Source organism: Pyrus communis, chromosome 3 (assembly GCF_963583255.1).
Source record: "Pyrus communis chromosome 3, drPyrComm1.1, whole genome shotgun sequence".
Classification (NCBI taxonomy): Eukaryota; Viridiplantae; Streptophyta; class Magnoliopsida; order Rosales; family Rosaceae; genus Pyrus; species Pyrus communis.
The window spans coordinates 28,978,633-28,990,219 of record NC_084805.1 but is presented as its reverse complement, the minus strand read 5'-3'; the positions used below and the strand labels follow the sequence as shown (position 1 = coordinate 28,990,219).

General features: G+C 35.7%; 2 protein-coding genes and 1 pseudogene across 2 annotated transcripts; all 3 read left to right on the top strand.

Moving 5' to 3' along the window:
- Positions 1–277: 277 nt before the first annotated feature.
- On the top strand, positions 278–2,198 carry LOC137728593 (cysteine-rich receptor-like protein kinase 29; annotated as a pseudogene).
- A 246-nt stretch (positions 2,199–2,444) lies between these two features.
- On the top strand, positions 2,445–3,686 carry LOC137727835 (antimicrobial ginkbilobin-2-like protein). Its single transcript, XM_068466669.1, has 2 exons — positions 2,445–3,250; positions 3,371–3,686. The coding sequence occupies exons 1-2, from the start codon at positions 2,476–2,478 to the stop codon at positions 3,448–3,450; spliced, it is 855 nt and encodes a 284-aa protein (XP_068322770.1). The 5' UTR covers positions 2,445–2,475; the 3' UTR covers positions 3,451–3,686.
- Positions 3,687–7,445: 3,759 nt separating this feature from the next.
- Positions 7,446–10,399, top strand: LOC137727831 (cysteine-rich receptor-like protein kinase 27). Its single transcript, XM_068466668.1, has 7 exons — positions 7,446–8,432; positions 8,537–8,668; positions 8,763–8,890; positions 8,988–9,198; positions 9,323–9,560; positions 9,657–9,807; positions 9,896–10,399. Exons 1-7 carry the CDS (start codon positions 7,634–7,636, stop codon positions 10,214–10,216), a joined length of 1,980 nt encoding a protein of 659 aa, XP_068322769.1. The 5' UTR covers positions 7,446–7,633; the 3' UTR covers positions 10,217–10,399.
- The last annotated feature ends 1,188 nt before the right edge of the window (positions 10,400–11,587 follow it).

Below are 11,587 nucleotides of genomic sequence, written 5' to 3'. Positions count from 1 at the left end.
CCGAAATATTATTAAATTTGAGAGAAAGAAAGAAAGGAATGTGATTGAAAGTAGTTGAGAAATTATGAAATTGTGGTGTAAGGTAGATGATAATGAGAAGATATTTATAGAAAAGTTAAAACAATTTTTTTTTTTTAAATTTCAGATTTTTTTCCGAATTTTTTACAATTTTTTTAAAATTTTTATTCAACTAATTAATCTCTACTGTTGGATATAAAAAAAATTTGAATTCCAACACTCCAGATTGTGCCACATGTCATAACGATAACTTTTCTTAATGTACTTAAATGCAATCAATGGCTCACAATTAAGTGGTGTGATTCTTAATAAAACTACACTTGTGATTCACAATATTTCAGAAGCAAAGAAGAGTAATACAAGAGAAATTGTCATCATCATCACTGTGGTTTTGGTTGCCATCGCTATTATCATAAGCAGCATATGTATTTTCTTAAGATGAGGAAACGAAGAGTAAAATTACTTGAAGTTGAAGGTAATAAGTTGAACAAGTTTTATTGTCACACTCTGATCTTTAAAATGCATTTATCTCATCTAATGTTTGGAAACATTTCTATTTTCAGTTCGCGAGAATTCAGATGAAGTTAGTTTGGTGGAGTCGTTGCAATATGACTTCGAAACTATAAAATCTGTAACAGATGACTTTTCTGATGCTAATAAGCTTGGACGAGGTGGATTTGGAGCTGTTTACAAGGTAACAAAACAAATAAATTCCACAAGAAAAAGATGACATTTAACAATTGTTTCCTTACTACTCCTTTTCTTTTCTTTTTTTTTCTGTCAAACATTCAGGGAAGGCTATTGAATGGGCAAATTATAGCCGTGAAAAGGCTGGATAATAATTCTGAACAAGGCGATCGTGAATTTAAGAACGAGGTCGAGTTACTTGCTCAGCTTCAACACCGGAATCTAGTAAGGCTCCTTGGATTTTGCTTGAAAGCAGATGAAAGACTCCTCATTTACGAATACGTAGCTAACGCAAGCCTGGATCACTTCATTTTTGGTATATTTGCTCTAGCCCTTTGTTGGGGTGTGTGTGTGTATTGTAGTAATTTCTTATTGATGAAAAGATATCACATTTCATTCTAACGAAACAATATTTATTAGACCCCAAAAATCATGTGCGGTTGGATTGGGAAACACGTTACAAGATCATACGAGGCATTGCTCGAGGGATCCTTTACCTTCATGAAGATTCTCGGGTCCGAATTATTCATCGTGATCTCAAAGCAAGCAACATTTTGTTAGATGAAGATATGAACCCCAAAATTGCCGATTTTGGTATGGCCAGATTGTTTGTAATAACATTGTAAGCTATCTTACACTTAATTTAGTTTTGTGTTTGATTTAAAAAATTTGAAGTTTCCATTACAAAAGAAGAAACCTACATTCTTATAACCGGAACATAATCTTGCAGTGGATATATGGCTCCAGAGTACGCAATTCATGGGCGTTTTTCTGTCAAAACTGATGTCTTCAGTTTTGGTGTGTTAGTTCTTGAAATTATTAGTGGTAAAAAGATCGGAAGTTTTTGATATGGTGAAAATGAAGAGGACCTTTTAAGCTATGTGAGTATTAGTATAATCAAGTTGGTTATTCCTCTTTTGCTTGCCAAAGAAAAATTAACTAGTGGTAAAAATTTTCCTTTTAACTATGTTGATGAAGGCCTGGAGAAATTGGAAGGAGGAAACACCTCAAAATATCATAGATCCTACGTTGACGACAAGTTCAAGAATTGAAACAATGAGAAGCATCCACATTGGTTTACTTTGTGTGCAACAAAATGTGGTTGACAGACCGATGGTGGCGTCAGTTGTATCCATGTTTAATAGTCATTCTCTCATACTTTCAGTGCCCTCACGACCTGCATTTTATTTGCAAGATGACAGTGGATCAGACATATTGTTGGCAGGATTGACAAATTCTGATGAATCGAAAACTAGCTCCGTCTATTTGACGCAAAATGAGCCTTCAAATATTACTGAACCATATCCTCGCTAGTGATCACTGATGTGTTTTTTGGGAACATATATGCTGAGTTTTTTTTTGTTATTTTTGTAGCACAAGTCATTTTATTGTATTCTTGCTTCAAGTTGGTGAGGTTATTCTTGTAACTTATATTTATAGAAAACTTTTACAGTGGAATTAGCGGATGTCTGTTCCCTCTCCCAATCATTATTTGTTTTCTGAATTAGTCATAGAAATGAGAAAATCACGTTGAATATGTCAACAAAAATTATGAGAGCCTTTCAGGGATGCCTCCTATTATTTATAGTCAATATTCAAGCATGCAATCTGCATTCCTTTTGCACCACTAATTCAACAATCTTCAACCATCGAGCAAACAAAGATGTCAGTTGATCTCCATCACTAAAAAAACACCTTAATTATTTCCAATTATGATCCTTTTGCACCACCAGTTAAGGAACTTTAAGGGATTCGATCAAACAAATTAAGATGTCATTAGTTAATTTTCATGATCACACCCTAATAATTGTATCCCTTTCGTTCATCAGCCTATTCAAACTTGTGATCTGTTCCAATTCGATTCACTACATCCACCACTACTGCTCTTTAGAAGTTAACAAAGCCCAAAACGCCCCGTTCCAAGACAACGTCAACAAACTCCTCTCCGAACTCTCCTCTAAATCTTCCGGCACCAGCTTCTACAACTCCTCATCCGGAGACAACGACAAAAAAGTGTACGGCCTATACCTTTGTCGAGGTGATGTCAAGTCCGGAGTCTGCCGCGACTGCATCGACTCCGCTGCCAAGAACCTCAAACAAAATTGCACCAACAACAGGGAATCCATCGTTTGGTATGAGGAATGCATGTTGAGATATTCAAACCGCTCCATCTCTGCCACAGAAGAGGAGCTTCCGTGGCGGTATTGGTGCAGTGTGAACAAAGTTTCAAACAAAGACCAGTTTAATCAGAGCTTGTTTGATTTGATGAATGGTCTTGTGGACAAAGCTGTTGGGAATACGACTCCAATTTATTATGCAACCGGGGATGACAAGAAAGGCAACGGACGGACGTCGATATATTGTTTGATGCAATGTACTCCGGACATAAATGGGACTGACTGCCAAAGGTGTTTGAGGGCGGGTGTCGGTGGGTATCAGGAGACTTGTGAGGGAAGAACATGGGGTATGATTTTTTCGCCAAGCTGTCAGGTGAGGTACGGGCCTGACCTCTTCTACGGGGAAGGAAAGCCAACCAAAAGTGGGGGTAAGTATTATGATTAAAATGATGATCAATTTAATTAACTAATTAGTATTATGTTGATTAGGTTTTGGCTTGATATTATTAATACCCAGTACGTATGTACAATTCCATCTTTGCATGCAGGAATAGGGAAGAGAAAATCTTTCGTTGCTGTTAGAGTCACCGTCCAAGCTGTTGTGGCGGTCCTCTGGCTTATTGGTTAATCTGGGTGCATGACAGGAATGCTAAAGAGAAAGCCATGCATGCACGTCAAGAAAGCGCCTCTCATTTCACCGAGAGTTGCTGATGGCCTGTGCGAGAGTTGGGCCACATCTCCGCCGTCCAAAGTACGCTATAAAAAGAAGATATTTAGTGCTTTCGTACATTTAATTTTTAGAATTTTTAGGTTTAAGTCAATAATAATACTAAATTTAATATTAGACGTTACTATCTAATTATATTTTTACACAACAATATCATCCATACTAAGGGAATGGGAGAACGGACTAAGACCTGGTTTGGTACTGAGGTGATTCTGAAAAAAGCTGCTATCAAAAAAAGCTGGGAGCTGTTTTTGTGTTTGGTAAACACTCAGCTTCAACTTTTTTTCACAGTTTTGGATGAAAAAAAGCCAAAAACAAGAAGCTTCAAAACCTAGCTTTGAAAAACTGGCTTTTTTTCACATCTGTTTTACATAAAAGTTTACCAAACACTCTAATACTGCTTTTTTTTTTCAAAAACACTTTTACAAAAAAGTTTACCAAACACTCTGCTGCTTTATTTCACAGCTACTTATTCTCACAGCACAGCAGAAGCAGCTTTTTTTCAAATCACAGCAATACCAAACCAGCCCTAAGTCTTATAATGGGCTTCAATTATGTGATTCAAATTCGTCATTAGCGAGAATTGAACATAATATCTCTTACTTACAAGTGAAGAAGAATATCATTTGACCGTAATACTAAATGACGTGACTATCGAATTATAAGAAAATGGAAGCTACACCGTAGCGCATAGTTTGAAGCTACAGAAATTGTTCGACATATTTGAGATAGCAAAATTGAGAAAAGGCCTGCCGACTCTATATATAGTGACTATACTATAATTTATATGGTTTAAAGTGCCTTATTTTTAAGCCGCTCAAGTTTTGTTTTTAAATTCTTCTTTTCTAATATCGATTGTAATACAAACATGGTCATTATCAAATTGCTTCAAGTGAAAATGCAATACTTAGATATCTAGACAAAATATGAGAAATAAACAATTAATTTGTGATAGATTATAAAAAAAAAAAAGTGACATATATGGTATATTAATATAAAATCTATCATACAGCTAAATAAACACCAACAAAACGAAGTATGGTATTCGGATCACTTTCCCACACCATCCCTAGCCACAATGTTTTCTTCCCGCAAGTACTCTCATTAAGTTTCCCTAAAAAACGGCCGTAACGCAGCCACTAGCAACTCATGGAGTGCAAAAGCTTCAGCTAAAGGGGAGGATACTCCAACTTATGCCCAGCAGCAATAAACCTCCCCTTTTCATCCCTCACAATCACCCAAAAATCACCCCAACATGAGAGAGTTGAAGTTATTAACGGACTAGTTCAAATCCTACAATTAAGGAATTCGTTCATCTATTAATCCTAAAATCGAGGATTATATGCATTTACATATTTATAACAATTTATAATTTTAGGGGTATGTTGGTATAAAAATAAAAATATGATGATGTGTAATCTTAGCTATTGGACCTATTTTCTTACTTTCCTTAATCCATTGATTAGCTTTCGTTTATCGGGTGTGATCTGTTGTCCTCAAGTTTGTGTCTCCTTCTATATTTCTTATCGAATGAGGATCATTTTCGGATTCTCTTTGTGAGGATTATGAAAATCTTCAAATCGTGTTCGTTTATTGTACATTGTACAGTCAGAAATCATTTTAAATACTTTATTTTAAATTAAATATGAATAATACCTAACGAAAACTGACCGCACGATATACAATGAACGAGCATGATTTGAGGATCTTCAGGACCTCATAAAGAGGATCCGGAGAAGATGGTTTCTTATCTATCTATTTCATACGTGTTTAACAAAATGTTAACATTGTTAAGAGAACACGACACATCCAACTCCCTAGGAACACGAATCCAGCCCGACAACCAACTCACCTCACCAGCGGCCACTATCGCTCCTCGGCGCCTGTCGCCAAGGATCCTCCTGCCGCCTTCCTCCCTATTCAAACTAACATATATATCCAGGTTAGCACTACTAAAAATTTAGCTATAAGCCACCCTTTTCATTGGTGGCTATTGTCAAGTGTTGCCACTCACATTGGTGGCAAACCTCTATGGCCACCAAGCACCCACTAAACTAGAAAGTGTGGCCTATGTAGAGGACTCTATTGTAACAATGGCTACCATCATTACATCGGTGCCTTTCCTGCAGTGCCACCCTAATTCACATCGGTGACATAGTTGCAAAATAATATTAAAAAAAAAAGGATGCCCTGTGTGGGCACCCAAATTGGGTTAATTACACTAATACTCCATGAGGTTTATCGAGTTTTCACAAAACCCCTCACATTTGAGACATTACGCAAACACCCCCTCAGGTTTTAATTCTCTTTCATATAACCCCTTCAGTCAAAATTTTGCTTATAGATTTACTAATTTACCCTTTACTAATTTAATAAAGAAAACTTTATAATTGTATAAAATAAAGTACAAGTCATTAAACACTTAAAAAAAAAAGACAAGTAGAAGACCATTGGATGAAAACAAACTAAGATAAAAATTTAATTAATTCTTTGAAAATAATGGTTTATTAAAAAATAGATGATCGTAAAGTAAACAGCCATTCAACTTAATTTTGGAGGCGATAAATATTTTTTTTTTTCATTATTAGGGTTCATAAAGATGACTTTGGAATTGCCTAATCCCAATGGACCAAAAATTAGGACAAAATTAAGCAAAAAAAAAAACCCAGCAAATTGAGTTGTCCTTTAGGGTGGCAAAAAAAAAACCATGGACTAGAAGTTGAGTATCAAAAACTTTAAACAGAGGAAAAAGAAAGAGATGGTCTTCTCCTTTGAAAAACAATTAATTATTACTTTTAAAAAAATATTTTATTAAGAAATAGACGACAATCGAATCTATCCTCGCCCATTGTTTCGTACTGTGGGATTGGATTTGGTTTATTAGGGTTTTTTGTTCGGAACAAACGAGAAGTTTGAGTGATTTTGTTCGGATTTGGCTTTCACTGCTCGATATATTTGGATCTAGTACTTGCAGGCGGTATATGTCGGCGGTAACCGAGGAGACAGGTTAAGAAAGTGAAGGGGCAAAGGAGTCTTGAGATGGTGAGAAGGAAGGCAATATCCGCCAGTTGTGGGGCGTTTGGGTCTGCGTTGCGTTGGTTCTTTTCCCACGGTCTGATGTAAATTTATTATTTGTTATTATTTGTATTTTAAAACAAAATACGGTCTAATAGTATTTCTTTTTTATTTTCATTAGTAAATGAGATGTTTTAAGTTTGATTCTCGTTAAAGGAGAGTTTGAACCACTTTATTACTAACATATTATGAGACTAAGTCCGCCTATTCTTCTTAATATAGATTATATCATTGTTAATAATAATAATAATAATAATAATAATAAGATTTAACACTGCTATGGAAATTGGAAAGAGACAAACCTGAGACAACAGTTGAATAGAAGACACGTAAAAAAAATTAAAAAAAAATAGAAGACACATGTCAAGAAGATAGGTAAAAGACAAGTAAGACACTTGTTTATCCATAAAATCACCATCATTTCCTTTAATAACTCACCCTACTTTTCATTTTATCAAGAAATAGACATGGACAGCGAAGGAGATGTTATGTGGAATTGGTCAATATTGTAGCACAAGCACAAAAGCAAAATTAATTCAATAATGGAGTTAAAGTCAGGGTTCCCTTTATTCTTTGTAGTTATTCCAAGTCAAAATTATCGAGTGGGATAGATGGATGTGGGTTTCATCAGCGAGTGAAGACAATATGTCATTCTCTTACGTTCAAGTTTTTTCTCTTAACTAGTTTAGAACAGGATATGAATACAAGTCCAGAGTGACTTGATGATTAGCGAAGCAAATGTATCATGCTAGTTAGTGGTCCATTAAACCAACCACTGAAAACACGTTGGTTACTACCAATGTTTTAAAAGGTGAAGACTAACCCTAATTGACATCTCAAGCGCACATGTGTGCCTGATCATGCCTAAACGAGTTTAAGCTTACTTTCACTTGGCAAAGACGTTTTCCTCACCACCCACCTTGAAAGACCGCGCCTCAAGCCTCGGTTTTTAAAACATTGGTAACTACTACATTTAAAATTCAAACTACATTTGACTTGAGCAACAGAAATGGATTCCTCAAGATTGTTAATTCTCTTCATTGTTTCCATTCTCTTGGGCCTTCTTGCACCCGCCGTAGCCCAGGTCAATGACGCTGTATGCACTTATAAAGATGATTTCTGCCGGAGATGTTCCTACATTGGCACCTACGAAGAAGGTGGCGCCTACCAAAAAAACCTCAACACCCTCCTCTCCTCTTTCTCTTCCAACAATAAAACCAACTCCGGCTTTTACAATTCATCGACGGGGCAAGACCCCTACAAAGTGAACGCAATTGCATTGTGTAGAGGAGATGTGTCCCTCAACGACTGTCACACTTGTGTCAACCAGTCTAGTTCCATTCTCTTCACGTATTGTTCGAATCAAGAGGAAGCGATCATATGGGGGGTGTTTTGCATGGTTCGATACTCGAGCAAATTAATATTTGGTACTCAGGAGGATAAGCCTAGTGAGTACGTTCCTAGCCCGTTTAACGCAATTGATCCCGAAGAATTCGATTTGGTGCTCAATCTCTTTTTGGATACTTTGACGGAGAAAGCTGCGTCGGGGGATTCTCTTAAAAAATTTGCAGCAGGACATGTGATTATCCAAGGAAGTACAACAAACCAACCAATATATGCACTTTTGCAGTGCACTCCAGATTTGGGTAAGAAAAGCTGCAGTGATTGCCTCAAAGGGGCTATCTCAAAAATACCAGAGTGTTGTGGTGGAAAGCAAGGAGGCAGAGTTCTTAAGCCGAGTTGTAATTTGAGATTCGAGACAAATATTTTCTACAACTTTACCGCCGATTCTCTAGTAACTCTCCCAGGTGTGGTTAAACTTGATGGATGCCTTCATTACAATTAATTCTTGGTCTTTGCTTTCTATTTGTGATGCACAATAAAATGAAGGCACCCTTCTGATGTTTTGCAGGAAAGAAGAGTACCATATCAAAAGCAGTCATCATCATCACTGTTGTTGCGATTGTTTTTGTCGCTATGATTCTTATCGGAATATTTATTTCCTTAAGAATGAGGAGACGAAGGAAAAAACTAAAACGTGAAAGTAATTCCAACTGTGATTATTGTCACATAGTCTCATATATTATGCTTTTTCTCTTAGAACAGATTTGATGATGAAGCTGTCACGCACTTTTCAGATGATAATTCCGATGACATTGGTCTGGTGGAATCATTGCAATATGACTTCGAAACTATAGGATCTGCAACAGATGACTTCTCTGATGCAAATAAGCTTGGCCAAGGAGGATTTGGAGCTGTCTACAAGGTAACAAAACACTATATTACAAGAAAAACGATTTACTGAAAAATTGTTTAACCCAACTAAATTTTTTTTTTTTTTTTTTTTTTCTTATAAACTTCAGGGTAGGCTACCAAATGGAAAATATATAGCCGTGAAAAGACTCTCTAAGAATTCTGAACAAGGTGATCGTGAATTTAAAACTGAAGTCACGTTAGTTTCTCAACTTCACCACCGGAATCTAGTACGACTGCTAGGTTTTTGCTTGAAAGCAGGGGAAAGAATCCTCATTTACGAATACGTGCCCAACACAAGTCTTAATCACTTCATTTTTGGTATGTTTGCTCTATCTTTTGGCATAATTGACAACATGTCCTCTTAAATTTTATGTTACTGAAAATTGTATCAACAACAGAAAAACTTATGAATCATATTTCATTCTATTGCAATTGTATTTAGATCCAATCAATCATGGACATTTGAATTGGGAAACACGTTACAAAATCATAAGAGGGATTTCTCGAGGGCTTCTTTACCTTCATGAAGATTCTTGTCCTCGAATCATTCACCGTGATCTTAAACCTAGCAACATTCTGTTAGATGAAGATATGAATCCTAAAATTGCAGACTTTGGCATGGCTCAATTGTTTATGATGGATCAAACTCGAGGAGATACTAAGACAATCATGGGGACCTAGTAAGTATACAAAAACTCTAGCTAAAACACGTTTGTGTGCTTGCCTTGCTAGAAGCCCGGAATTCATGTTTTAATTTGGTGAATATAATTATGCAGTGGATATATGGCTCCAGAGTATGCGATTCATGGTCGTTTTTCTGTCAAATCGGATGTTTTTAGTTTTGGCGTGTTAGTCCTTGAGATCTTAAGTAGTAGAAAGATTACCAGTTTCCGCAGTGCTGCGAATGAAGAGGACCTTTTAACCTATGTGAGTAAGAATATACTCTTTTACACATTATTTAACTCTTAGTATATGAACCTCCTTTCATTAATGCACTTCTCAACTTTTATTATAGGCATGGAGAAATTGGAAGGAGGATACTGTGTCAAATATCATAGACCCTGTGCTAACGACGGGATTAGGAACTGAAACGATAAGATGCATCCACATTGGTTTACTTTGCGTCCAAGAAAATGTGGCCAGCAGACCGACAATGACTTCAGTTGTTTCGATGCTTAATAGTCATTCTATGACACTCCCATTACCTTCAAGACCTGCATATTATTTGCACAACAGTGAAGCAGACACGACGGAACGAACACAATCATATGAATCTAAAAACCCTGAGCATGTGTCGATAAATGAGGACTCAATTACTGAGCTATATCCTCGCTAAAAAAATGTAGGTTTTTTGTTTTTGTTTTTAATTTTATTGTATAAACTGCAAAGTCAATCTCACTCCAGCATTGATATTAATATATGTAGGCGTTTTGGTTTGATTTAAGCACAAGTTTGTTTTATGTTGATTGTGTGGAGAAATTTTTTTGTGTATTTGGAACACCGACAATGTTAATTTTCATTATTTTGAAAGGGAACTTTGTTCCTGCATGTAGATAAATCCAGAGTTACGTGTTCTAAACAAATGTTTTGATCAATAAAGTAAAGAAAGAAAATACCAAACATCAGCTAAAGTTTAATTTTCACAGATTGCATCATAGAAAGACGAGTTAGGTCTCTAACATAAGAATTTCTTACGACATGTGGAGAAGAGTCACAAGATGCTTCCACTTATAAATGAAGAATATCAACACTAAATACTAGTACTAAGTGATTTATATTAATTTTTCCGAAAAATAATAATTTAGAGACCTAATTTTTACTTAAGTGCTAATTTAGAGACAAAATTAACAATTCATCTATGAAAAAAATTGTAGTTGACAAGTAACCTTCTCTTAAATATTTATGTCGATAGATAAATGAACTTTGTAATGCAAAGTTACATGCTAAGAATAGAAATTTTTTATAAGGTATACAGTTGGTCATGAAAAATAAAAAGGAATATTGAAGGGGTGATGTTAAAAAGACAACCACCAACTGTCATTTTATATGGCCTACAAAAGAATATCTAAAACTATGATCTTCCTGTGAAAATTCGAAGGGCTGAAACTAGAGTGGAAGAGTCAAGTGGAAAAGAGTATTCACATACACATTTGGTCTCTTCGTACGCATTGGTTTATTTATTTGGACCGCATTCAAAAAATAATTTTCCACGCATCTCACATATATCGCCAAAAAAATTTTGTTATGGATAATTTTGCTAACATGAACTTGTCTTCTCCAACTTTAACATAGCATGATCACCCGCCGTCAGCGGCTCGTGCTTTGCTTTCAGATTATGTTGGATTGTCTGGCTGCAGCTTCTCAAATTAACATGCATCTCAGCATTCAGGTTTGTTTCACTTTCTTGTTTTTTATCCTAACTTTGTGGTGTCGTTCGAATTGTTTTGTAGGTTTAGACATTTTAGATTTGGCTTTAGAGAGTTTAGGTTTCATGTCTCCTCTTTCTTTTCTTTGTATTTTTTTTGTTTTGGTTTCTAGAGAGATAAGATTTATGTCCCTCTTTCTTTTTCATGTATTTTTTTTGTTGGTTTTAGGAGGAGTAAGGTTTATATCCTGCTAACTAGAGACAACTTCTTTTTTCATTATGAATACAAAAAATTTCATACCACCGAAGTTTTCTGACAAAAAGATATTTCCATGGAAACCA

Coding starts and splice junctions, on each gene's coding strand:
- LOC137727831 (XM_068466668.1), top strand. CDS start 7,634: ATGGATTCCTCAAGATTGTTAATTCTCTTCATTGTTTCCATTCTCTTG. Junction 8,433..8,536: donor TTCTCTAGTAACTCTCCCAG/GTGTGGTTAAAC, acceptor GATGTTTTGCAG/GAAAGAAGAGTACCATATCA. Junction 9,561..9,656: donor AAGACAATCATGGGGACCTA/GTAAGTATACAA, acceptor ATAATTATGCAG/TGGATATATGGCTCCAGAGT.
- LOC137727835 (XM_068466669.1), top strand. CDS start 2,476: ATGTCATTAGTTAATTTTCATGATCACACCCTAATAATTGTATCCCTT. Junction 3,251..3,370: donor AAAGCCAACCAAAAGTGGGG/GTAAGTATTATG, acceptor CTTTGCATGCAG/GAATAGGGAAGAGAAAATCT.